The following is a 27985-nucleotide window of genomic DNA, read 5'->3' as shown; positions in this document are numbered from 1 at the left end:
GGCAAGTACTTTAATGATACATTACTATCACAGTGCACCACTACTGCATTCCTACAGTTTAGAAGTTGAACACTCTTTATTCAAGTGTTGGAGTTCATTTTGGTTTCAAAGTGATAGAGGAAAGAAGAACTTGACATGAAACATACAATATACAGTACAAACACTGTCAGATGAAATCCAAGTACTCAGGCGCACAATAAATTAGGACTGTCTCTTATCATTTGGAATGCTTAATGGTTGAGCTCCTCATTTTGGAGGAGTCTATGTGACTGTCACATGTAGGGAACTAGGAAAAAAACTGAAAATTTATGGCCAAAAAATACCTCGTCTGAAATAACATGTTACTTTTGTCTACAGTGTTAGCATGGCTAAAGATCACTGTAAGTCTGTCCTGAGCTGCAATAAAGCTTCACAAAGGCAACAAAAAAGGTTAAAGTTCTGTAAATTAAAATAAAAAGATCCTGAGCATCGCATGGCAATGTATCTCCTTGTTGATTACCATTACATTTTTATCATTCTTTAAGAAATGAATAGTGTTAAAAAAATTTTTCTTTGTGTGTGAGATAATAATAATGATGATTTAATAAATAATGGTGAAAGGGCATATTAATTTAAATATAAGTAGCCCAAAGACTTTTCAATTCATTTTTCAATCCATTCAAACATTGTATGGTAAATGTGACACATTCCCATCTTAGTACTGGTCATGGTCCAAATGTAGCAGCTGATCTTACAAGGAATCACTCAGAACTAAGGTCAGATGGTGTACTATAGTGTGTTTTATGTACCCTGACTAAGTTTTCCCAGTCTTACTATGAAACTGCCAAGATTTCAAGAATAGTTTTGACAAAAAAAATAGATTTAAGTGGGATAGACTTACTCCAGAGATTTTGCATATGAAGTGTAGCAGACTGACATGTCTTTGTCTATATGGACATAGTGTCAACTTTACCTTTGGTCAAGTGAGAAAGGGAATAACTAAGCTTGAATGATAAAATAAATCACAACACAAACAAAATGAACTATAATAACACCAATGAATTACTATCCTTTTGTGATCTATGTGCACAGATGGAGAGCATGGCAGGTCTAGTTGGTTAATAGATTGGGGTCAAAGAGTATACTGTAGATAAGAGGAGAGTGCTATAAGGGAGTTCCATAGGGATCTGTACTTGGCCTGTTACACTTTCTAGTTTATATTAATAAAACTGATTCTGACATACAGTAGTTAGTGAAGTTGCAAAATTCTCAGATGAAACAAAATTTGCAAAACACTGAAGGTGCAGCAAAAACTCTTCAAAAACAATGTAGAATTTGACATTGATATGGTATTTTCAACAAAGAAATACATGCAGACAAAGCAGAAACTATTGTAAAGGGTAAAGAAAATATTCATCCATCTATTATCCAACCTGCTATATCCTAACTACAGGAGCCAATCCCAGCCAACACAGGGCACAAGGCATGAAACAAACCCCGGGCAGGACGCCAGCCCACCACAGGGCGTGCAATTTAGGATCGCCAATGCACCTAACCTGTATGTCTTTGGACTGTGGGAGGAAACCAGAGTACCCGGAGGAAACCCACGCAGACACGGGGAAACATGCAAACTCCACGGAGGGAGGACCTGGGAAGCGAACTCAGGTCTCCTTACTGCGAGGCAGCAACGTTACCCACTGCGCCACCAAAATATTACGATATATTATAATATTACGATATATTATAAAACTGTCGAATTAAATAGTGAATCACATACTCTGTGACACTGATGGTAACTACAGGGAGATACCCTGAAGACAGAAGCCAGGAAGCACAAAATGGGGGTGTAAAAACAGAGAAAGAAATAAAACAACACCAAATCTAAGAACAGATGACAGGACTATGACAAACCTTTTAAAACATATCAAGACAAGATACTGGGACACTGTTGGCCTTCCTCATTTTCTCATGGGTGGGGGCTGAATTGAACTTAGTTTTGTCAAGTTTGACTTGACTGCATGGAATATTACTTGCTTTTAATTCAATTAAACTGGAAGAAAAAGAAAGAAAAAACTTTTTTTTTTTTGCCAATGGAATTAGATTTTTTTTTTAAAAAAAACTTATTTTACACTCATGTTAAGAATGGTAAGCAGACAAATGGTGCTGAATTTACATGAAAATTATGCTGTTATATTTAAATGGCACTGATTGACAGTAAGAGGGCCTAAACACTAGATTAGTGTAGGGGATTAAGCATAATCAAAAGGACATTAATTACAGACAAACTTCTTAGGAAGGATTCCACTTGTACAGTGGTGTGAAAAACTATTTGCCCCCTTCCTGATTTCTTATTCTTTTGCATGTTTGTCACACAAAATGTTTCTGATCATCAAACACATTTAACCATTAGTCAAATATAACACAAGTAAACACAAAATGCAGTTTTTAAATGATGGTTTTTATTATTTAGGGAGAAACAAAATCCAAACCCACATGGCCCTGTGTGAAAAAGTAATTGTCCCCTTGTTAAAAAATAACCTAACTGTGGTGTATCACACCTGAGTTCAATTTCCGTAGCCACCCCCAGGCCTGATTACTGCCACACCAGTTTCAATCAAGAAATCACTTAAATAGGAGCTGCCTGACACAGAGAAGTAGACCAAAAGCACCTCAAAAGCTAGACATCATGCCAAGATCCAAAGAAATTCAGGAACAAATGAGAACAGAAGTAATTGAAATCTATCAGTCTGGTAAAAGTTATAAAGCCATTTCTAAAGCTTTGGGACTCCAGCGAACCACAGTGAGAGCCATTATTCACAAATGGCAAAAACATGGAACAGTGGTGAACCTTCCCAGGAGTGGCCGGCCAACCAAAATTACCCCAAGAGCGCAGAGACGACTCATCCGAGAGGTCACAAAAGACCCCAGGACAACGTCTAAAGAACTGCAGGCCTCACTTGCCTCAATTAAGGTCAGTGTTCACGACTCCACCATAAGAAAGAGACTGGGCAAAAACGGCCTGCATGGCAGATTTCCAAGACGCAAACCACTGTTAAGCAAAAAGAACATTAGGGCTCGTCTCAATTTTGCTAAGAAACATCTCAATGATTGCCAAGACTTTTGGGAAAATACCTTGTGGACTGATGAGACAAAAGTTGAACTTTTTGGAAGGCAAATGTCCCGTTACATCTGGCGTAAAAGGAACACAGCATTTCAGAAAAAGAACATCATACCAACAGTAAAATATGGTGGTGGTAGTGTGATGGTCTGGGGTTGTTTTGCTGCTTCAGGACCTGGAAGGCTTGCTGTGATAGATGGAACCATGAATTCTACTGTAAACCAAAAAATCCTGAAGGAGAATGTCCGGCCATCTGTTCGTCAACTCAAGCTGAAGCGATCTTGGGTGCTGCAACAGGACAATGACCCAAAACACACCAGCAAATCCACCTCTGAATGGCTGAAGAAAAACAAAATGAAGACTTTGGAGTGGCCTAGTCAAAGTCCTGACCTGAATCCAATTGAGATGCTATGGCATGACCTTAAAAAGGCGGTTCATGCTAGAAAACCCTCAAATAAAGCTGAATTACAACAATTTTGCAAAGATGAGTGGGCCAAAATTCCTCCAGAGCACTGTAAAAGACTCATTGCAAGTTATTGCAAACGCTTGATTGCAGTTATTGCTGCTAAGGGTGGCCCAACCAGTTACTAGGTTCAGGGGGCAATTACTTTTTCACACAGGGCCATGTAGGTTTGGATTTTTTTTTCTCCCTAAATAATAAAAAACACCATTTAGAAACTGCATTTTGTGTTTACTTGTGTTATATTTGACTAATGGTTAAATGTGTTTGATGATCAGAAACATTTTGTGTGACAAACATGCAAAAGAATAAGAAATCAGGAAGGGGGCAAATAGTTTTTCACACCACTGTATGTGATAGCAATAGATAATAATGTTTGCTATTCTTTTTTAATCCCATTTGCATGACTTCCAAGTCAATTTCTCAAGGATTTCCTATAAGAGTAAGCATTAAAGTTTCAGGGGCTTTAAACGCCAAAGTTAAATAAGCAACTTGAACTTAAAATGTAAACAATCACTACATACCACAGGCAAAATAAAAACATTCCATGCAATTCTTTGTTAATTTTAAAAATACCATAAATGACCTTAAGGGTGATCACAACTTTGGAGCTGTGCCTATTAAGAGAACACCACCTCATGCAAAATGAAGCCATTCTGTTCAATGCTTTGTCAGGTTTAACATTACTGCACATCATCTTAAGAGTAATCAGTAATTTTAAGCCTGGCCTATTAGGAAAACCATCAGTAAAACAATACAAGTTTAATAACTGTAACAGTCATACATGTCTTTTCTATGCCAGAATCTTTTGTCTTGAATGTGCAAACCCTTCTCTGTAAATGAATTTATGTCATAATCACATGTGGCGATACCCCCTTTTGATTAGGAAACAGGTGGTAATCATACAGGCAAGGGGCCTCATGCATAACGGCGTGCGTAGAACTCACACTATAACATGGCGTAAGCACAAAAGCAGGAATGTGCGTACGCACAGAAAAATCCAGATGCAGGAATCTGTACGTACGCAAACTTCCACGTTCTTCCGCTACATAAATTCCGATCAGCATGAAAAGTAATGCACGTGCACGAACCTTCTCTCTCTCTCATTTTTCCTAGGGCACGAAGCGGAAGCGGAAGCAAAAGCAGAAGCGGACAATGGCCGACAGTGAGGTGAATCGCATTGCAACTGTAGTCGAGGAACTCCAGGCACTCGATGAACAGATTCAGAATCTTCTGTCCAGACGAAGATACCTCAGAGATCTGAAGGCTCGGCTGTTGGATAAACCGTCCTCGCCATCTGTTATCGGCGTAACATCAACCCCGCGTTGTGCCGCGCAAGTCACCTTCACCCCCGCGCCTCGTAGGAGCGACACCGATGATGACCTCGGTGTATTTCAGCTATGCAGGCGGGGGTTCAAGGCCAGAACACCTCCATCGGCACAGGCAAGCATCGTAACCCAGAACCGGTTTGACCCTCTAAGCGTCCCCAGTTCGCCTTCAGCTCCTGGTGATGTAATTGTGGTAGGTGATTCTATTGTTAGGAACCTCAATATCACTTGCCCTAATAGAAAATCTTTTGTTTCTTGTTTTCCCGGTGCTCGTGTCCGAGATGTGACGAGACGTGCACCGGCGATCTACAAGAACAGGGCAGTTGGAGCCATTGTTATACATGCTGGCGTAAACGACATAAGGCACCGACAGTCGGAGATCCTCAAGGCAGACTTCACTGCATTAATTAAAGACACAAAGGAGAGGACCCCATCGGCAAAGATATTCATCTCGGGTCCACTCCCTCTCGTCAGACGATCAAACGAGTATTACAGTCGTCTGCTTGGTTTAAACAACTGGCTGCAGGGCTTCTGCAAGAATCAAGACATCGGGTTCATTAACAACTGGGACCTCTTTTGGGAAAGACCGCGTTTCTTCAAGCGAGATGGCCTGCATCCGAACAGCTTCGGCGCCCGGGTCCTCTCCGAAAACATATCGAAGGTAATTCGTTTATCTTGACTATCTATCTCTGCTTTTAACCCCTTCCGAAATGCCACTCCTGTGTTTGGTCATGATAATTGTTTAAAAAAATCTTCCATAAAAGTGCGCAACATAAATACTGTAATAACCAATCTTAATGCACATAGAAAATCTAGGCAATACGGCATAAACGCCAATAATTTAATTAAAGTTACTACTTTAGATGAACAATGTATTAAAACTGTAAAAACAGATCATAGATTAAACAAAAAATACACACAGAGCGGCGCTAATAAAAATAACTTAATTCCTGTTCCCTATATCAATAACGCACATAGTATTCATCTCTGCTCCTCCGAAACATTGAATATGGCACTATTAAATATTAGAGCTTTAACTAACAAGACGTTTTTTATCAACGACATTATTAGTGAAAAAAAAATAGATTTTATTGCACTAAGTGAAACGTGGCTTAGCTCAGATGGCGCAGCTGTTTTAATCGAATCTGCGCCTCCGGATTACAGTTTTACTCGTGCTGATCGCCATGGAAAGAGAGGTGGCGGATTAGCAAACATTTACTCTAGCAGGTTAAAATGTAAAAATATCAGTTTTGGTAAGTTCAAGTCTTTTGAGTATCTCGCCATTGTTATTCAGGGAGATTCTCACGTTCTAGTATTATCCGTGTATAGACCTCCTAAATTCAACGCGTCTTTCTTTGAGGAATTCTCTGACTTGATGTCAATCTTAATTACGAACTATGACGCACTCTTAATAGTCGGCGACTTTAATTTTCATGTAGATAATCAATGTGACCAAAAAGTAAAAGAATTTATGAACCTCCTGGACTCTTTTGATTTGAGACAGCTCGTTAATCAGCCTACACATAAAGCAGGTCATACGTTAGACTTAGTAATTACTAAAGGACTAAAAGTTGATATAAAGCAGGTCATTGATACGGGTCTTTCAGACCATTTTCTTCTACTTTTTAATATAGAAATAATGATAGAAAACACTCATGAGAAGCATATTGTTAAAAAACGCTTCTTTGACTCATCAGCAACTTTAAAACTTACAAACATTCTAACCAATCAGTCCGTTTATAGTGCCAACTATAATAGCGAGGAGAATGTAAATAGTAAGGTGGAAAGATTTAATACTAAAGTGAGGGCTGCTGTTGACATAGTTGCACCTGAAAAGACAGTTAAAAAATTTTCTAGGATTGTTATACCTTGGAAGACCCAAAGAGTGTCTGATTTAAAGAGAACATGCCGTAGAGCTGAGCGTAAATGGAGGAAGACTAAACTAACTATTGACTATGAGATATTAAAAGTTAAAATAACAGAATACAATAACACAGTCCGTCTTGAGAGGCGCTGCTATTTCTCTAAGATTATAAATAACAATGCTAGTAATCCTAGAGTCTTATTTTCGACAATTGATCATCTGTTAAACCCAGGTAACTCAAAGGAATGCCTCCTAAGTACTTCCAGTAAAACCTGTGAGGCTATTGCTGTATTTTTCAATCAAAAAATTAATGATATTAGAAATAACATAGTATATCTCCCCAACACTAAGGATCCTCCGAAACCCCAGTACTCCATAATAAATAAATTAGAGTCTTTCACTAGGATAGATTTACCTGATTTACATAAAATAATTTCTCAAATGAAACCATCCACCTGTGCCCTTGACCCAATACCAACAAATTTTTTCAAAGAAGTATCGGGTGTGCTTATTGATAATGTTCTTGACATAGTAAATTCGTCATTAGATACGGGGGTCTTCCCAGACTGTCTTAAGACTGCGGTAGTTAAACCCCTACTTAAGAAAAATAATCTCGACCCCTCTGCTCTTGAAAATTATAGACCCATCTCTAACCTGCCTTTCTTAAGTAAAATTCTAGAGAAGGCAGTCATTATGCAGTTAAATGAGCACCTCAATAAACATGCTATTCTTGATAAATTTCAGTCAGGTTTTAGAACAAATCACAGCACAGAAACTGCACTCGTTAAAGTAGTAAATGACTTGCGGGTAAATGCAGACAGAGGCCATTTATCTGTTCTCATCCTCTTAGATTTGAGTGCCGCATTTGACACCATTGATCATAATATTCTTAAGAATCGCCTTAGTCAATGGGTGGGCCTCTCTGGCAGTGTCTTAAATTGGTTTGAATCCTACCTGGCAGGGAGAAAATTCTTTGTTAGTTGTGGTAATTATAACTCAAAGACACATGATATTCTATATGGTGTTCCACAAGGCTCTATCCTGGGTCCGCTGCTCTTCTCAATCTACATGCTTCCATTAGGTCAGATTATCTCGGGACATAACGTGAGCTACCACAGCTATGCTGATGACACACAGCTGTATTTATCAATAGCACCTGATGACCCCAAATCTCTTGATTCGCTAACACAATGTCTAACTTGTATCTCAGAATGGATGAATAGTAACTTTCTCAAATTAAATAAAGAAAAAACCGAAATCTTAGTGATTGGCAATAATGGATACAATGAGGCTATTAGAAATAAACTGGATGCATTAGGATTAAAAGTCAAATCGGAGGTAAAAAGCTTAGGGGTAACCGTTGATTGTAATCTGAATTTTAAATCGCATATTAATAAGATAACTAGGACAGCATTTTTTCACCTAAGGAACATAGCAAAAGTTAGACCTCTTATATCATCGAAAGATGCAGAGAAATTAGTTCATGCGTTTGTCTTTAGTCGGCTAGATTACTGTAATGCACTCCTCTCAGGACTACCCAAAAAAGACATCAATCGTTTGCAATTAGTGCAGAATGCAGCTGCTAGAATCCTTACCAGGAAAAGAAAATCCAAACACATTTCTCCAGTTTTGATGTCACTACACTGGTTACCTGTGTCATTCAGAATTGACTTTAAAATTCTGCTTATGGTTTATAAAGCTTTAAATAATCTCGCCCCGTCTTATATATCGGAATGTCTGACACCTTATATTCCAAATCGCAACCTCAGATCCTCAACTGAGTGTCTCCTTAGAATTCCAAGAGCAAAACTTAAAAGAAGTGGTGAGGCGGCCTTCTGCTGTTATGCACCTAAAATCTGGAATAGCCTGCCAGTAGGAATTCGCCAGGCTAATACAGTGGAGCACTTTAAAAAACTACTGAAAACACATTACTTTAACATGGCCTTCTCATAACTTCACTGTAATTTAATCCTGACACTCTGTATATCCAATTCATTATAATAACTATTCATTCAAAATTTGTACTAACCCCTACTCTTTCTTCTGTTTCCTTTTCCGGTGTCCTATTGGTGGTGGCTTGTGCCACCACCATCTACCCAAAGCACCATGATGTTCCAACAATGATGGATGGATTAAAAGCCAGAAGTCTGTATAACCATCAGCATCAAGTGACTCCGTGAGAACCCTAACTACAAAGAGGACTATTTCATTTATGTTAGGTAGAATGCCCAAAGGGGACTGGGCGGTCTCGTGGCCTGGAACCCCTACAGATTTTATTTTTTTCTCCAGCCTTCTGGAGTTTTTTTTTGTTTTTTCTGTCCACCCTGGCCATCGGACCTTACTCCTTTTTATGTTAAATAAGGTTGTCTTATTTTAATTTCTTATTTGTCTTTTATTCTTCTTTTCTTCATTATGTAAAGCACTTTGAGCTACTTTTTGTATGAAAATGTGCTATATAAATAAATGTTGTTGTTGTTGTTGAACCTTCTGTCCCGCCCCAAGTCCTCCCAGAATTACGCCTCTTTGAATATGCAAATCAATATAAATAGCCCTTAAGCTCAGCCTTCTGTGAAAAGACAATGGGAAAAGCACGGGGGAAAATATAAGAATTTCAGCAAATACCAAATGGAGGCAAAGGAAAAATGTACTATTTGTTGGTTTAAACAGTGGTATAATCAACAAAATGAAGTTGATCAAGTGACAGAGTGTCGGAGAAACTCGAAAGCTCAAGTTCACAAAGTCGCACAGTGCCCGAAATAAAAAAGAAATCACATATCAAAGTCGCCGTGAAAAGGCAAGTCGTAGCCAACCGTCTGAGTGTCATATGAAAGCTTATTAGGGTACAGACAAAAAAAAATTTGCACACAGTGGGGAAAAAAGCACGAAATATCAGCTTTAATCTCGAAATTTCCACTTTAATCACGTAGTTTATTTTGCCATTAAAGTAGAACATCATAAACTTAATCTTAAAATCGTTTAATTTACTAGTTTCTCAAATCCCATTGTAACTAAAGTAGCACATTAAATGCTTTGTTCTGTATTTGATCTTCTATGTGCTCTGTGTGTGAATCACTACCTGCTTCTTAAACGGGCTTTCTTTTTCTCCGACAGGACACAGAATCCATTACATTTGTGATATTACAGCTCTCTGAATAATTAAAATACTGAGATGTATACGTGATATCTTTTTCATGATGATAGGAGTTAAAGCATTTTATTAAACATGGGAACACAGTGGCGCAGTGCTTGTTCATGTCTCACGCAAGAGGCTTGCTGCGCCATGCGCGACCTTTGATGAAATAATTTATTGCAGCAGTACTGTCTCTTTCAAACGTACTAACCTCCAGTTCCTGTCCTTGCTTTTCTCTCTCCAAATACCCAATCGCCACACAATCAGCTCTGTAATAGACGTGAAGCCATCTGTAAGCTTAGAACGCCGATTTTTCAAAACTTTTAAGGAACATTGAAATATCTTTGTAGTACATGTTTAATTATTCTATCAGTCTATCCTTCCAGTGTCGCGTCAGCACGAGCAAGAATACAACGCAATGCAGGAACAATCCATGAACTAGCTAGCGCTGCGGCACAGTGTCCTCACATGTTTAATTATTAACAATACAGATTATTTAAATGAAGTTAAAGTTTTATCTGTATAATATAATCAACATATTTTGCAGCATTTCATCTTAAAAATGATATCGTCATCATATGTAAATACGTGCTTTATAAAGTGGTGCAGGTTGTGCAATATTAAAACTGTATCCCAAGTTTACAGTGAGGTAATTGTACTTATAAGTCCAAACAGTTCTACAAGGAGCACTTGATGGACTGATTTAGTGTGTTTATAGTTCTTGGGATGAAACTTTTTCTAAACCGCGAAGTCCGTACAGGGAAGTCTCTGAAACGTTTTGCCGTGGCTGAGTCAGCGTCTGCTTCATGCTGGATACCGATAATTCTCTTTCCGATCAGCTGCTGCTGTGATTCCCCACTCAGATATAGTGATATAAATACTCCGAGTGGTGCAGTGAGAGTAATATGGAAAAAGATGATCTGCTGTGGCAACCCTTAACGGGAGCAGCTGAAAGAAGAAGCAGATGCATTGAGAGTAACAACGCTAAAGCAGTTATGGTATTTGGAATACTATGGCTATTCCCTTGACCATTATATTGCTGCAGGTTAATTACAATCAGATGCATTACACTAATAAACAATATACAGTTAGTTTCAGTGTATTTATAAACCGCGTCAGGAATGTGGGTCTAAGAAAGAAAGGGTGACCACACAGGAACAGTAGCACTGCTTTGACGCTGGGTGCCGCCAGTCTGCAAAACCGAGCGGAGAAATTGCGTATGCTAGGGCATGAGGTACCATAGAAAAGTGCGTGGCTTTACACCAAGTTTAGGTTTTATACATCGCAATTTGAGCGTAGAAACGTTTGTATGCAACATTTCTGTGCGTACGCACCGTTTATACATGAGGCCCCAGGTCTGGAGAAAAGGATGGGTGTGTCTGCTCTTTAAATCCATAGTTCTGCTGAGGAGCATTTCAGACCCATGCAGTGTGATGGGCAGCAGTGCTGCAAAGCAGAATGGGAATAGCCGATAGCTTTTCATCATCTATTAACACATTTAATGCCAAAGCAAGTCAGCATAATATTGTCCAGGTATGTAGGCCTTGTGAGTTATGTATATAATAAGGACCACAATGTCAAGATTAAAAACAAATGTGCATATGATCTTGGCAGCAGTGGCTTGTACCTTGAATCCTTAATATGTTACAGAATCATCATGATTCCATTACTTTGTTTTTTGGACTCTGGGATCCGAGTTTCATTCTCAGAGAGGAGAGAGAGAGAAAAATAGATACGCCTTTATTTGTCCCTAGGGAACACACTAGAATGACTAAAAGGGAAAATTTAAAAAGACATAATGTAAAACTTCTGACTTGGCAGTCCCAGTGAGGCATTATACAAGTGTATTGCTGTTGGTATAAAGGCACTCCAGGAGTGTTTCTTTACATACTTCTGCTGAATAATTTGTTGGCTGAAAGTACTCAGTTACACAGTGTTACTGTGAGAGAGGATTTGCATTATGGTTCATAATAGCAGTTGGTTTTTCAGATATTAAACACTTGTTAGATTTTTCTCAATATGAATTCAATAGCCCTAGATTCTTCTTGGAACACTGGGATGCTTCATTTCAGGGATGAGCATTCTGGGCATCCAATGTGCATATACAGTATCATTCTTATGTTTAATTGTACTCAAATCATGGATTCAGCTGAACCATGACTATTTCTTACTTTTACATAAAACTGCTCAGACATTCTCTATTGTGGTTACTTGCACAGTTGGAAAACTTTCTTCTGTAATTGATATTGAACGCTAACCTAACTTTGATTTACCTTCGAAAGAGATCCTTCCACAACAGACTTCAGCAGTGTATCGATTACTGGTTCTTGTATATGATGTTTAAGAAGTTCCAAAAGCATACTGCTCGCTAGCTTACAATGATAATGCAATACTGTACTTGATTTTGCAGATTTTGGCATACTGTACATGCAAACCTGGTTCAGAAAATAGAAACATAAACTATACACCATAAAAACTGTTTAATTCTAATACTTCAGCACATTGATAATTTGTGACTATTGACAACATCAGTACCATACAATACTCCTGTCAGAGGCAGGCTCTAAACTTACTTATCACCCCTTCTGTATATATGCTGAGAGCCACAGGTTTTTCTTTCCAAGGACGCCTTTGCTTTAAGAAAACATACTTTCTAGTAAACTTAAAACAAAGTAATGCCAGATCAAGCAACCCTGCAAGCCTCACATCAATACTGTATATATATATTTTTTTTTTTTGAGAGTCTCACTCATATACAAGAAATCTTTCCTCCACTGGGGTTCTTTAGTCTTTCAGATCCTTGTGGAAGGCAGCACATCCCAACCGCTTTAGGACAACAGCTCTGACGAATGTGTCTTTGAATTTTAGTGAATCTGACAAAAAGGACAGCAGAGTCAACTCATCCCAAAAGACTTACCAAGTTTTCTTTTATGCTTTTAAGTTGTTTTTGAAAATTCCATAATTTCTTCTCATGGGCCTGTAATAAAGTGTGGTTTGAAACTGGCTCTCTAAGGTATTTGTGGACTCAGAGTCCAGAATATGGCAATATATATATATATATTTTTTATAGTTTAAAAATCCAAATTTTTTGGTAGGCAAACCCACCATAGCATCCTTCTCCAAACAAATTTAACACTAGCACTATAAAAAGTCCTCAAATTATCTATAGTCACTGAAGCCTCTGCTACATGCAACAGCTTACAGCAGGCCCCAAATAATAAGAGAACATACACAAAAGAAAAAAAAAATAGTTCAGACAATAAGAATAGTATTGTAACACTGACCATCAGCCAAACACTAGCACAACAAAATGCCACTTTTGTATTTTGGAGCTAGATGACCCACTGATCCACACCACAGAGAGTTCAAGCAAAACTACACTGAAGAAAGAGGTTATGTATAAATTAGGGAGAATCAAATGATTTCCACAGTGTATTTAGCAGCATCACAAATAGCTACTGTTGGATAAAAGTGAGAGAAAGAATAAAGAGGCCCAGCAGAAGGAAATATAGGAGGCAAGGAAGTAATATTAATAGTGAGAATGAAAGTCAGAGACAGCAGACAATGAAGAAGAAACCAGGCCCCAATTCTCATATGAAAGAACGTCCCAAGGTTATTTAATGGACAGAAAAGAAGAGATGTGTTGGGATCAGCAAAAGAGATAGGATTGCCACTAATTTAAAAGCCAAATAGAGAACAGGGGATTATTTGTGACTAAAGGGAAAAGAGGCAGGGAGTTTACCAAGTTCTCGGCATGTTCTAAAAGGCATATTGAATTAGGGAAACTAAATTTTAAAAGACCTTAAGAGGTTTGTAGGATAATTATTGTAACGTCTACAGCAGGGGTACTCAAAGTTTTTGAATGCCGGTCCACATTCAGTTCGCCACCAACCATCGGGGTCCGCTATAGCCAGGTTTACCGTGTAGGACTGTAGGTGTAGGTCTGTAGGTGTAAGTCTGTAGGAGGGTAGTAATAGATTCAACGCAAATGATAAAATTTTTACAGAAGACCAAGACATGCACAAAACATGGAAAACAATTCAAAATAGTCACATGACTAGTTGCAATTAACACACCAGTTGGTACGTAAATGATTGTCACCCAGTGTGAAGTGTGAAACTGTTGTTTCGATTTCATAATGGCAGCATAGTTCGGTGAGTAACCAGTCAGTGCAATTCTTATTGCATTCCTGAGGTTCTGGTCGGTAAATACACTTCGATGTTTCGTCTTGATAGTGTTCATAGTGGAGAAGGCACACTCACAAGAATATGTTGAACCAAACATAGTGAGCACGGAAATCGCCAGTTTCTTTGCAGCAGGATACTAAGAATCTGGAACAAACTTTGACCAAAAAATTGTTATGCCGACTTCGTTCAATTTAGCTTTCAAAACGTGAGAAGCTTGCAAATCAGCTGCTTCCATTTGCAACAGTGACGGGTTTGAGTCCATTCACCGTCAGGCTGGACAATGAAAGGATCAGCAACAAACAAAAACACAGGCTTCAGTTTTCTGAAATCCTTAAAACGTTCATCAAACTCGACCTTCAAATGATGTAGAAATGTGGAAATCAACTGAAAACATGCCTGTTGATCAGCTGTCATGCAGCTCTTCAGGTTTGGGAAATGCAGAATCTTGCCACCTTCCAAGTCATTGATGAAAATGCTCAGTTTTGTTTCAAAGGCACAACATTTTTCCTGCAATTCGACAACGGTTTTATCTGCACCCTGAAGTGACAAATTCAGTGTATTTATATGTCCCATAATATCAACAAGAAATGCCAGCAGTGCGACCTTGTCACTGTCTTGAATAAATGTTAAAAATTCTGCAGCTTCTTTGTATTCAAGGACTGCAGGAAGTCAGCTACATCTTCACGGAGATTCCAGAACCTTTCCAACACACGGCCCTTGCTTAACCATCTGACATCATTGTGAAGCAGCAAATCTCCAAATTCTGCAGACATCTCTTCAAGAAAAGAACAAAACAGACGATGCTGCAGAGACGAATTACATCGTAAAAAATTCACTAATTTCACAAGAGTAGACATCACTTCCGCCAGTTCGTCACAAAGTTTTGAACAGAGGGCAGACTGATGAATGATGCAGTGATAAGCAACAAGGTTGGGCTGAAGTGCCTTCATATGAGTGACAAGTCCTCTATCTTTACCAGTCATTGCTGGTGCCCCGTCTGTTGTAAGGGAAACCATTTTTGTTACATCCAATCCAGCTGCGTGCATAAACTGCGATAATGCTGAAAACACGTCCTCACCGCGGGTCTGTTTTGCTAGCGGAAGTAATGTCAGAAACTCTTCAACAAAATTATGGCCATCAAAAAATCTTGTGAACATACAGAGTTGAGACATGTCAGTTTTATCAGTGGATTCATCGCACGCGAGAGTAAACAATTTAGCCTGTTTAAGATCTGATATTAACTGACCACCGACCACATGTGAATTTCCCATTGGGATTAATAAAGTATCTATCTATCTATCTATCTATCTATCTATCTATCTATCTATCTATCTATCTATCTATCTATCTATCTATTGTCAGAAAGGTCATCTGCACGACGACTAGCAGTACTGTCTGATAATGGTATCTGCTGAATCAGTTCAACACACTTTTTGTCGCTAAACAGAACCGAAGCAGCAGACATCATGCATTCTTTAACAACCTCTGCATCAGTAAATGCTTTCTTATGTCTGCCAAGAACTCAAACAATGCGTAGCGAAGCTTCTGTAACATTTGATTGTGTGGTGGTCGCTTTCGTCATCAGCGATGAACTCGCTACCAACGACGACTTAAGGGCGTCGATCTTATGTGAACGGAGCTCTGACTTTGGTGGATAATTCGCATTGTAAAAAAGACCAAAAAATGCCAGATGACCAAACGCAAATTTTATATGCCAAACAGTTTTCAAAAATGCCAGATTTCAGTTATTTGGCATAAAAAATACCAGTTGGCAACCCTGCTACAGAGTAAATAATAAAACAACAATAATTTTGGTGCTTTTATATTCGGACTTTTGACTTACGCAGAAGACAGTCGCGGTCCGCCAAAAACGTCTTGGCGGTCCGGATTGTGGACCGCGGTCCGCCGTTTGAGTACCCCTAGTCTACAGAGTACAGTGGACCAAGGCGTTAACAGCAGATCCATTAAGTCCTGAAGGTTGCGAGATAAGGCCTTCATGGATCAGACTTTTTTTCCCAGCACATAGACAGTCAATCGGGTAGAGATCTGTGGAATCTGGAGGCAAAGTGATCAAATTAAATTCTTTGTCATTTTCCTCAAACCATTCTTGAATTATGTTTTGCAGTGTGGCAGGGTGCTTTATCCCAATGAAAGAGGTCTCTGCCATTAGTGAATACTGTTGTTATGAAGGGATTTATGTTGTCTGCAACAACCTTCAGGTAGTGTGTGTCAAAGTAAAATTCAAATAAATGCCAGGATCTAAGATTTCTCTGCAGAGCATTATCCACAGCATCACACTGCTTCTGTCGGCTTGCCTTCTTTCTCATAGTTCATCTACTATTATCTCTTCCCCAGGTAAATGACGCACACTCACACGGCCATCTACATGATCTAAAAGAAAATGTGATTTATCAGACCATTCTACGGATCTATTGTCTTGTTTTCATGCTCACATGGCCATTTTAGGCACTTTTGGCAGTGGACAGAGGTCAGCCTGGGCACTTTGACCAGTCTCTGGCTACACAGCTTCATACACAGAAGGGTGAAATGGTATGCTCTGATACCCCTCATTTATGGCCAGTATTAAGTTTTTCAGCAATTTGCGCTACAGTTGCCCTTCTGTGGGATTGGACCAGACAGGCTAGACTTCATTCTCAAGTTCAACAATGAGTCTTGGGTACACTGGACCCTGTTCCCAGTTCACTGGTTATCAATCTTTGGACCACTTTTGGTACGTACTGTGACAGTTTAAAGGGTCCCCGTGACCCCTTGAACCCTCAGACCAGACGTCAGACACCAGGTAAAAGTCCAATAATAATATTTATTTGGACAAACACGTGCACAAAGCACCCTCCTCTCCACAACACTCATACAATAATAATAAACTACAATAATTAACAATCCTCCACACTCCCAGACACTTAGCCACCCTACCACCCAGCTCAGCTTGCCATTTGGGATTTCCCACAATCCTTTTATAGTCCTTGACCCGGAAGTGTTTTGCCCTCTCTGTCCATGTGACCTGGAACACTTCCGGGTCAGATAAAAATCCTTCTTTCTTTACCTCGGAAGCACATCGTTCCTCTTGTCCATGTAACTCGGACATACTTCCGGGGCGTAAGGCAAATAGTCTTTATTCCTCCCTGCAGCGCCTTCTAGCAGGCCCCAAGGTATCCAACAAGGCTGGGGATAAAAACTACATTGTCCAAGATTCCCTGCTGGCATTTGTGGCACCTCCATGCTGCAGGGAGGGCTCCATCTGGCGGCCTGGGGGTATTGGCCGGGATGAAAGGCAGGCCACATATCACAGTACTAACCAATGTAGATTGGGAACACATCACAAGGCCTGCCGTCTAGCCATCACAATTCTGTCACTGTCAAAGTCGCTCAGATTGTTTCACCTGCCTATTTTTCCTGCTTCCAGCACATCATCATCAAGAACTAGCTGTTCACTTGCTGCCTAATGTATCCCATCTCTTGACAGGTGCCATTGTAATGAGACAATCAATGTTTTTGACTTCAACTGTAAATGGCTTTAACGGTGTGGCTGACCAGGGTATTTGCTCAATCACATCTTTAAGGACACTACAATCATTTTTATCTGTATTATTTATGTACTGTATATGCTTATGTTGATTTTCCAGAAATCCCACACACATTGGTCTCAAAAAATTCTGAAATGAATACAAGATGTACTCTTTTTATCAAGGAGACACCCTGTAAAATTATTTTGTTATAAGATACAGCCAATTTTGGGAGGGGAGAGTGATGTCAAATTTGACATGGCTTTATTTTTTTTCTTCAATTTCACAAGACCATACTGTATCTCAAGAACTAAACCACCTAGCAGGCTCAAATTTTCCATACTGGTACCTTTATATTTGTTGTACGTATTGAAATCAAAACGTTTGGTCTAGATGACAACATTTGGTAAGGGCAGACCTTCAAAAATGGAAAAAAAATATTTCGCATCTTTGGCTTTGTCATGTTTAGGCTTTCAGAAGATAGATAGATAGATAGATAGATAGATACTTTATTAATCCCAATGGGAAATTCACATTCTTCAGCAGCAGCATACTGATACAATAAATAATATTAAATTAAAGAATGATAATAATACAGGTGAAAAAAAAAAACAGACAATAACTTTGTATAATGTTAAATGTTAACGTTTACCCCCCCTGGTGGAATTAAAGAGTCGCATAGTTTGGGGGAGGAACGATCTCCTCAGTCTGTCAGTGGAGCAGGACAGTGACAGCAGTCTGTCGCTGAAGCTGCTCTTCTGTCTGGAGATGACATTATTTAGTGGATGCAGTGGATTCTCCATAATTGATAGGAGCCTGCTGAGCGCCCTTCGCTCTGCCACAGATGTTAAACTGTCCAGCTCCATGCCAACAATAGAGCCTGCCTTCCTCACCAGTTTGTCCAGGCGTGAGGCGTCTTTCCTCTTAATGCTGCCTCCCCAGCACACCACTGCGTAGAAGAGGGCGCTCGCCACAACTGTTTGATAGAACATCTGCAGCATCTTATTGCAGATGTTGAAGGAAGCCAGCCTTCTAAGGAAGTATAACCGGCTTTGTGCTTTCTTGCACAGCGCATCAGTATTGGCAGTCCAGTCTAATTTATCATCCAGCTGCACTCCCAGATATTTATAGGTCTGCACCATCTGCACACAGTCACCTTTGATGATCACTGGGTCTATGAGGGGTCTGGGCCTCCTAAAATCCACCACCAGCTCCTTGGTTTTGCTGGTGTTCAGGTGTAGGTGGTTTGAGTCGGACCATTTAACAAAGTCATTGATTAGGTCCCTATACTCCTCCTCCAGCCCATTCCTGATACAGCCCACGATAGCAGTGTCATCAGCGAACTTTTGCACATGGCAGGACTCCGAGTTGTATTGGAAGTCCGATGTATATAGGCTGAACAGGACCGGAGAAAGTACAGTCCCTTGTGGCGCTCCTGTGTTGCTGACCACAATGTCAGACGTGCAGTTCCCAAGACGCACATACTGAGGTCTGTCTTTAAGATAGTCCACGATCCATGCCACTAGGTATGAATCTAATCCCATCTCTGTCAGCTTGTCCCTAAGGAGCAGAGGTTGGATTGTGTTGAAGGCGCTAGAGAAGTCTAGAAACATAATTCTTACAGCACCACTGCCTCTGTCCAAATGGGAGAGGGATCGGTGTAGCATATAGATGATGGCATCTTCCGCTCCCACCTTCTCCTGATATGCAAACTGCAGAGGGTCAAGGGCGTGTTGAACCTGTGGCCTCAGGTGGTGAAGCAGCAGCCTCTCCATGGTCTTCATCACATGTGATGTCAGAGCAACAGGCCGAAAGTCATTCAGCTCACTAGGACGTGATACCTTTGGGACTGGGGTGATACAAGATGTTTTCCAAAGCCTCGGGACTCTCCCCTGTTCCAGGCTCAGGTTGAAGATGCGCTGTAGAGGACCCCCCAGCTCCGATGCACAGACCTTCAGCAGTCGTGGCGATACTCCATCTGGACCCGCTGCTTTGCTGGCACGAAGTCTCCTCAGCTCTCTGCTCACTTGCGCTGTTGTTATTATGGGTGGGGATGTTTTTCCTATGCTGGTATCAGCAGAAGGATGATATAACTGATACATAACTGATAACATGAACTGTATATAACTGATACAGCCTGCTGAAATGTTTTCCATGTTTAGATACCTACATAGGGCTTTTCAAAAGGTGATAAACAAAAAAGAAACAGCAGCAGGGTTTGACCAGCAGACCTCTCAAATGTAAAAAAAAATATTTTGGGTCTAAATTTTAGACCAGCTTAATGCATTATGGGAATAGATATCCAGATATTTTTAAAATTATTTTTCCTGTATCCTACATGGTCCTTTCTTTTTCAAAAAACAAGTCTTACTTTTCTAATGTGAATCTGAATTTTCCATTCAAACATGGATTAAATTCACCATTTTTCAGTAATGATAATCATTAAATTCTTCATCACTAACTTGGGTATAGACTTAATGGAAAAAAATAAATCACCAAAGGCACATTAAGCACAACACATGAACAGCAGCTGCTTGGTTTATCATTAAATACAACACTAGTTACAATGAAATGTTAACATCTTGGTATTGCAGTAGCAGCAATGTGACCCATTTAATTTCTATTTCAATGTTTCAATCGAAGTGCAGAGCATAAGGCATCTTTGTCTTTGAGATCAAGATGGTACTGTCTCCCACTAACCGTTGTAGGTGCACTAAGCAGTACAATGATGGCACCCAATAAATATTGTCTCTAGATGGCCAATGGAAAGACATTGCATGAAACATATCAGGATGTCTGATTCTGCTTCACTCTTGACTCATCAATCCAACATTTTTCATCATACATGCACCCAACATTGCTTCCAATAGGACACTGGTCTAATGTGAAAGACGTATTTGATCCATCGGGAGTGTGATCATGAGAGTGCAAGATCTCAGCTGTTGCTTCAGTGGTGAATATTTGGAGAGTCGATTGACTTTCTTCACCAGACACCCGGGTGACTCTGAGTTTGTCATCTTCAGTAGGGATGTAACAGTGGTATTCTCAAGTACCAGGTACTCTTTTGGCCAAAGAGAATCGCTTTCTCTGTTCATCAACATGAGGTAGGACATCATCATTTGATATGAAAAAAGTGATAACTTAATGATTGAAACTCCATGATTACCATTATTTACACATGGCACATTTAGCCTATGTTTAGGATGGAAAATAAACATGAAAGATCTGCATAAGAAAAGTAAGGTTTGTGTTTTGAGAAAGTAGAGAGAATGTAAAATGAATGAAAAATATTTTGAAACTTATCTGCACATTCCTTTAAAACCCAAAATGATTTATTGGATTTGAGAGTTTTGCTGTTCAATCCCTAACACAGATACTATTCTGTTTATTGCTTTTTCAGAAAGCCTATATCAGGCCTGTTAAAATGGTGGCAAAGCATGCCACATATAGCCCAGAAGCAACCACGGAGTAGCCCAGCCCATGGTCCTGCCAGGGCTCCAGACTGCAACTAAAATGGTCTCACATGCAACCAAAAATAGGCTTTGGTGATTATCATTTTTACTTCATTCGCTAGTTGCGAATGAAATCATTGAAACATTAAACTAATTATATTGTAACAGATGCAAAAGGGCATTTTTTTTTTTTTGATACGTGCACTGGGTGTGAGGGAGTTGCAGCAAAAATTACATCAGACTTGGAGATGAATACAAGAAAATATTTCTAAGTACACGCCACTGCTGATGGGCCAGAGGTGTATTCCAAATGGTGAATTTCAATGAGAGGCTGGTTATGCTTGTGCCATAATAATGAACGATGTGCTGAATATGATGCAACCGGTCATCAAAACAAAAGGTAGGCATGCAAAACACTTGAAATTCATCTCTCCATCATGTAGGTCCCCTGTTATGAATATATCTGTGCCCAGTGAAATTCAGTTGTCCCTTCTGATTTGGTACAGCACACTAAGGTGTGATGGTCACCGATCTCCTTGTGTTCACGCATCTTTGTAACGCATACTCCATGCCAAATGCCAGCCTGCCATCAGCAAACATGTACCAGCAGTTGCCTGCCTGCTGTTTCGCCATGCACAGCGATGTGATGAAATCTGCATTTTAAGGTTAAAGGTGAATTACATTCATTTTACCGGGGTGTTCTGTGATTGACGGCGGACAGTAAACCTTTAAAAAATAAATAAAAAATCAAAAGCCTGTGTTGGTTACAAATGTGTCTCTGAGGTCTAAACTTAACTAAGCCAAAAACTCATATTACATTTTGATCAATTTCAAGGGGCTGCTTTAACGATGCAGGGTTGTCTGGACCAAATGTTTTAATTTTAACACATACTATACCAATTAATGTATCAGCGTTCAAGGTCTGAGCCTGCTCAGTGGTTTAGTTCTTGAGCTATGGACTTGTGAAATTTGATGAAAAATTAGGCCAGATAAAACTGACACCCACCCCTCCCCTCGTTAAACTGGCTGTATCTTGGAAAGTATTGATCTTACATAAAAACACTTTTATCTCCTGACTAACATGGGTATGCCTGGTAATGTTTCCAGAATTTTTTTAACTCTGAAGTGCGTGGGCCATTGGTTGATTTGACACAGAATGACCCTCATAGATTAGGGCTAAAACAATAATATAGGAACCATTTTGTAAAGGAAGGTAATAACAACAGATAGATTACACTGGTTAACAAAGATTTTGCCACAGATTAACTTAGGTGTGTTTAAAAGGTATTTTTTCAGAAATATGATCAGAATTTTCATTACATCTACAGTTTTTGGGTTAGGTCTTTTTATAGGCTGTATATTTAGTTTAAAAAACTTTTAAAGGTGTACAGATTTTTTTAAAGTTAAGTTCAGGATTCGGGAACTTTTGAGTATGATTAGTATTTAACAACTGAATAGTTCAACACGTTACTCTGCATCAGAAATAATAATTTATTGAAAAAAATAGTAATTAATTGTACCTCATGGCAACATAGCTGTACATATAGCCTCAAAGATTTTAAAGGCACATATTCATTTTAAAGTTTATATTCAAACTATTTTAAATGAGAATTACTCTAATGTAAAGTATTTGATGACAGTCCAAACATAAACATAAGGCTTAATTTCACAAATGCATTCACCCTGCAGAAAGGTCATGATTATGCACCAATGTATGTTTTAGAATATTAACGATGCCCTGATCAATTGCTTGCTGATTACGAGGTCAATTTTCTCCTCAAATGACTCGATCTGTGATCGACAAATTAGCTAATCTCAAAAACATTTTTTTTTCAGAATCTGCTTTTCTAAGCTTTACAGTAATTAAGTTATAGTGCTCCAATACACAAGTTATTACAGTAGTTAAGGAACTATGCATTTTGTTTAGTAGCCAAATATCTCATAAACAGAGAATGGACAAGCAGACACTAGGAGAAAGTGAAGACAGGAATATTAGCTTGAACAGTAAATAAAGCAGAGTAATAAACAGAGTAAAAAGAATATGCAGGGTCATGCTATGTATTGAGAAGAAAAGCAGAGTGTATCAAAAGCAGAATTTTAAAGGTAACAAGCTCAGACCTTTTAATTTTGTCCTGCAATTGAAATGGGCATATCTTGTTTGAATGTGAATGGTAACCAAGCTTGTGTTCAATACAGCAGCTCACATTTTTAACAAGAAAAATAACAATAAGGAAGAATTTGTTCCTGCTGTTTAGTAGACAGAAGGCTTTTTAGCTTAAGAGCTAAATGTGTCCATTAAACTTGTCAGCCTTGTATCTTCTTGCAAAAAGTGGACATTTAATTAGAATTGTGACTTGTAATTATGACAAGAATTTTTATTTGCTTTTATGGCACGTGTATTATAGAAAAATATTTTTGTACATGTTTTATTAGTTCAAAATGTATGATTTAAGAGGATTTTATAGATTGCAGTATTTCTGATGGTCACTGAACAATAAGTCGACAGAAACTGATTTTGTTAATTAAAATGAACAGGTAATACTTGTGGTCTGCAGTTTAATTATAAAAATACGATGTTAACACAAAACATATGGTTTCTAAATGGATACACAGGAGCATAGTGTAAACAAAAAAAAATTTAATGCATAAAGAAATCAAATTGGAATCAGTGTCAGAATTGGCCAGTTCTAGTAACATGTAATTAGTGATTGGAATCTGCCATAAAAAACATGATCAGAGCATACCTACATACTAAAATTTAATATTCGCAGGACTGCCTACTAAGGGAGTAAGGAAAATCCACTTCGACCCAAAAAAAACAAAAAAAAATTACATGGGGAAAGACTGAGGCAAGGTTTTCTCCAATTAATTGCAAGAGGCTGACAATTTTTCTTATAGGGAAATAATTTCAATTTTCACTTCAGTCAGTTAAATAATAGAATAAATTGCAATTGTCATGCATATGCACCTGGGGATCAACTTTCTTTTTCTGCTGAGTTAAGTGATACCACTCTGAGAAGGGGTGCTGTATGTTCATTTTTGCCTGCAATTCTCAGAAAACACATAAATGCCACGCACCACCTAAAGAACCCAAAGCAGGTTCTGTCCCTTTGGTTCAGATACCATAAAGGGCAGCCCCAGGAAAGTGGTGTCTCAGTTTGACCGTACCCAACGAGAACAGACACCCCAGCGAGTGAAACTTTTGCTAACAGGCTGACATAAGACCACTTTGTTTTTTGCCGTGTGCATTTGTTTCACTTAAATTAAACGGGGTTACATGGATGGTGCCCCAACACTCTTTCTGGCTTCCTATGGCCTGTCCACCCAGGCACAAAATACATCATGGAATCATATTACAATATTACAATTCCTTTATCATATTTCAAAACATAAATTCACACTCTGATTAACTACACTTTCTCAAAATACATTGCACTACAGTTGACGTGAATGTTTAAAAAAGGCTAAGTTTACAAAAGAGACTACTTTCATATTTTAGTGATAATCATGTTTTATAAAAAAAAAAATCAGTCATTACCTCGAATAACATAACTGTCAAGAGCTTCCACCATTCGCTGTAAAGCTTCAGCTCGAGTTGAACCATATGTAACCAGCTAAAGAAAGAAACAACAGAGAATAATGTTAGCATTTACAAGGATAAAACAATGTTTAGGTTTTTTAAACTTGATATTATTTAAATTTTAAATGATCTAACTGTTATGGACACACAATTTAAATTAAATCTACCAACTTATTTACTGAAATTCCTTATCTAATTTTAGGAACACAGAGAGACATAGGCTATCCTATACTGTGAAAAGTACAATATAAGACACCTTAAATTTAGGAAATAATTAAAATAGACCACTTCAAAAAAGTAGCAAAAAAAGTAGCAAATTTTCTTCCTTAAAGTTTGCCTTGCTGAAGTATTTTTATTAATACCTTTTAAACTCTATAGTTATTTTGCACCATATAAATCACATAAAATCAGAAACTGGTTAAAACAAAGTCCTTAAAAAGTAGCAGTTTATAATGTAAGATACCATGGGGAAGCAATTAGGAGGTAAAACAAAAATCTGGAAGTAGAACTCTACCCAAGGTAGTGAGGCTTTTTTAGTCAATACATTTTATTCAGTAAACATGCCAATGCAGACAAGTGCATATAAAACAATCAACCATAAAAATGTCATGAAGTAGCTATGGTTGCATGTGGTCGCAGTCAGCACCAAACATATCTCAAAGTGAATGGCCAATGATATAGTTCAAGATGAGGTAGTGCCATTTCTCCATGACACCTGTCAGGACAGAGTGTTTGATATAGGTAGGATCTTTGCCATTTTTATAGGAGATCTTATGTCATGCCAGTATCTTATAGCGTGGTTAATGGGTAGACTGGAATAGTGGTATGCAAGACCAGAAGAACAGAGAGTCTTTAGCGCTCTTAAAAATGCTCCTCACAGCAAAAAAAAAAAAAAATGCATATGCAAACTAGGAAGAAAAAAAAACAAACTTGAAATGACAGCTGTTTTGCTTTTGTTTAGAAAAAGAAAAATCTTCCAGAGGGGTAAGGAAAATGTACTTGAGATTTCTTAAAATAAGCTAAATAATCTTAAATACAAATTTCTTAATAAATCAACAAGATTTAATTGCTTGATATAAAAAGTGTCACTTTCTTAGATTTCATTTTTTGCAGTGATAATGTCATGTGAAGAGCAGGAGATAGCAGATCCTAACTGAAGAACTTTACACATTGAACAGTCAGTGAAGAGTGAGATTCAATACCATGAAACAGACTTTGTTCAGATATTTTCATGGCCAGACAAGGCTTCCAAGGAACTAAATAAGCTGAGGACATGCAAGGTCAGAGAGGGTGTTTCCAATAAAGAGCAAGATGTTGTCAGGGACAAATTACAAAGGAGAGGAGAAAGTGGACAGCCCTTTCTTGCATTTTTATAAATATAGATGGGTCATGATATCACCAAACTGGTATTAATGACCACAGAAGGAGATGAACTGAATGTTCTGATCATATTCATGTAACCTGTGCCAATACCCATCTGATGCATTCAAATTCATTAACAGGAATGGGCAATAGCTTGAACAATTAGTAGGAACCTGGACTTGATTTAACAACAAGGTAATTACGGCAGTGTTAGCAGCATTAATGCACCAACTCTGGCAGCAACCTATCTGGGCCTGGAGCTCTCTGGATCCCTGTGAGAAAGCAAAGAATCTAAAGTTTTAAGTTTAATAACAGTAATAAGGACATCTAAAGTAAAGGCTTTATCCTTAGAAAGTCTAGATTGGGTTACTTTGGATAAAAAGAAATCAATTTTGTCTAATTTCAAGTTAGGATTCAATAAAATGCTTATTTATTTCATGTGGGTTCTTAGTAAGAAACCCTGATTTACTATACATGGAATATATGGTGGCAAAGGCATCACATTTACTCAGCTTGAGAGCTGCTAGTTTATTTTGCTAAGCTCCAAGCAAATTAATGTCTGCCCTGTACGCAAAGAACTACAAATGCAGTTCCCTGAAAAAAGTAAGAACTAAAATCAGTTCTGTCATCAGATTAGAAATCACAAGATCATAATCAAGATAAATCATGTGGGGGACAACAATAATAATAGTTGGTTCATGTATGAATTTGTGTCCATGACAAAAAATAATGTCATAACTGTTGAGGCTTAGAAGTCAGTTAGTTAGGAAAAGAATAACAGTTGGTATGGGGTGGGAGCATAGTTAGCATGATTTTTTTCCCACCAATTTTAATTAGTATACTGTATAGCAAAACCAAGCCATTTTATCAGACAAACTAAACCAAGAATACTAAACAGGAGGTTACGTCGCATGAAGATGGCCATTCCACATTTTTTTGACTGTCAACTTTCCTGCTCCACAGGTAATGAAGGATACTTGTGTTCAACCTAAAGCGCCAAACATTCCAAGATCACACAAAAAATATTCAAATAAAGGATACACTGACACAGAAGCAGGTGTGCGGCCCCCAACCACAATCATCCTGGGCTGTGCATACATATTTAAGTAAGAAAACCAAAGATATGGCGATGCAAAACAGACAGGTGATTATTACTTGTTGCTCTGATACTCAAAGGTCTGGTAGACCCGATAAGCTGACAGCAACTGAGCCAACTACCACTGACCACAGTTCTTTCAAAAATTTGGCTGTACTGTCATCCACCAAATTCTATTTAATCTCAATAATACACAGATTACTGTGATGATTACAATCTTTTAATTAACTCAGTTTTGCATTTAAGGATGCAACACAGCCCTCCAAAGATTTGATCTTCTCGTCTTTCTGGACAGGAAAATTTGTGATGTTACCCTGGTACTGACAGTTCCAGTGGCCTATCCTTTGCCACTACAAAGTCTCTATGGAATAAGGCCAAATCCTCCTTAAACCTCTGCTGAATTTAGTCCCATGTTATGACAAGCTATTTGATTACAAAAGACTTTATATTTTCCAGAGGCATATCCATCATTCCTGAATCAACTTCTATGAACGCAACAGACTGTGCAGAGAAACATCTTTGCAGGACAGGGGGATTAACAGCATGCATTCCAAGGAACAAAACAACATCTTTAAAAAGTAGGGTAACTGCATAATACAGTATTTAACACTATATTAACACATATTTTAGGGGATTAACAAATGATTATGGGGAAAGAAGTGGAAAGTGCTGAGGAGCTTCAAATCACACATTCATTCACTTCTTGAGGTCATGGGGACTCCTTTAACAAGCTTTTTAAAAAAAACATTGAAGATCATTTAAGGCTAATATCAGAAAATCTACTGTACTGGACCTTCCCTCTGCTTGCAAATTAAATACAAATTAACAAGAAATTAATCTGTAAACATGTCATAATCAAAGGATTTGATCTATAGCATTAAGATACTATTAAAAATTATAAAATC

At 38.5% G+C, this 27985-nt stretch overlaps 1 protein-coding gene across 1 annotated transcript in view; it reads right to left on the bottom strand.

The window, feature by feature from the left end:
* Positions 1-27985, bottom strand: part of pcca (propionyl-CoA carboxylase subunit alpha) — a 705208-nt gene that overhangs the window by 303914 nt on the left and 373309 nt on the right. Inside the window, exon 16 of the mRNA XM_028799956.2 lies at positions 24581-24656. Within this exon, the coding sequence (XP_028655789.1) occupies positions 24581-24656 (76 nt within the window). The remainder of the gene's footprint in view (positions 1-24580; positions 24657-27985) is intronic.

Source organism: Erpetoichthys calabaricus, chromosome 4, assembly GCF_900747795.2.
Source record: "Erpetoichthys calabaricus chromosome 4, fErpCal1.3, whole genome shotgun sequence".
In the NCBI taxonomy this organism is placed as follows: domain Eukaryota; kingdom Metazoa; phylum Chordata; class Cladistia; order Polypteriformes; family Polypteridae; genus Erpetoichthys; species Erpetoichthys calabaricus.
The sequence above is the reverse complement of the archived record's forward strand: the minus strand, read 5'-3'. Positions and strand labels throughout refer to the sequence as shown.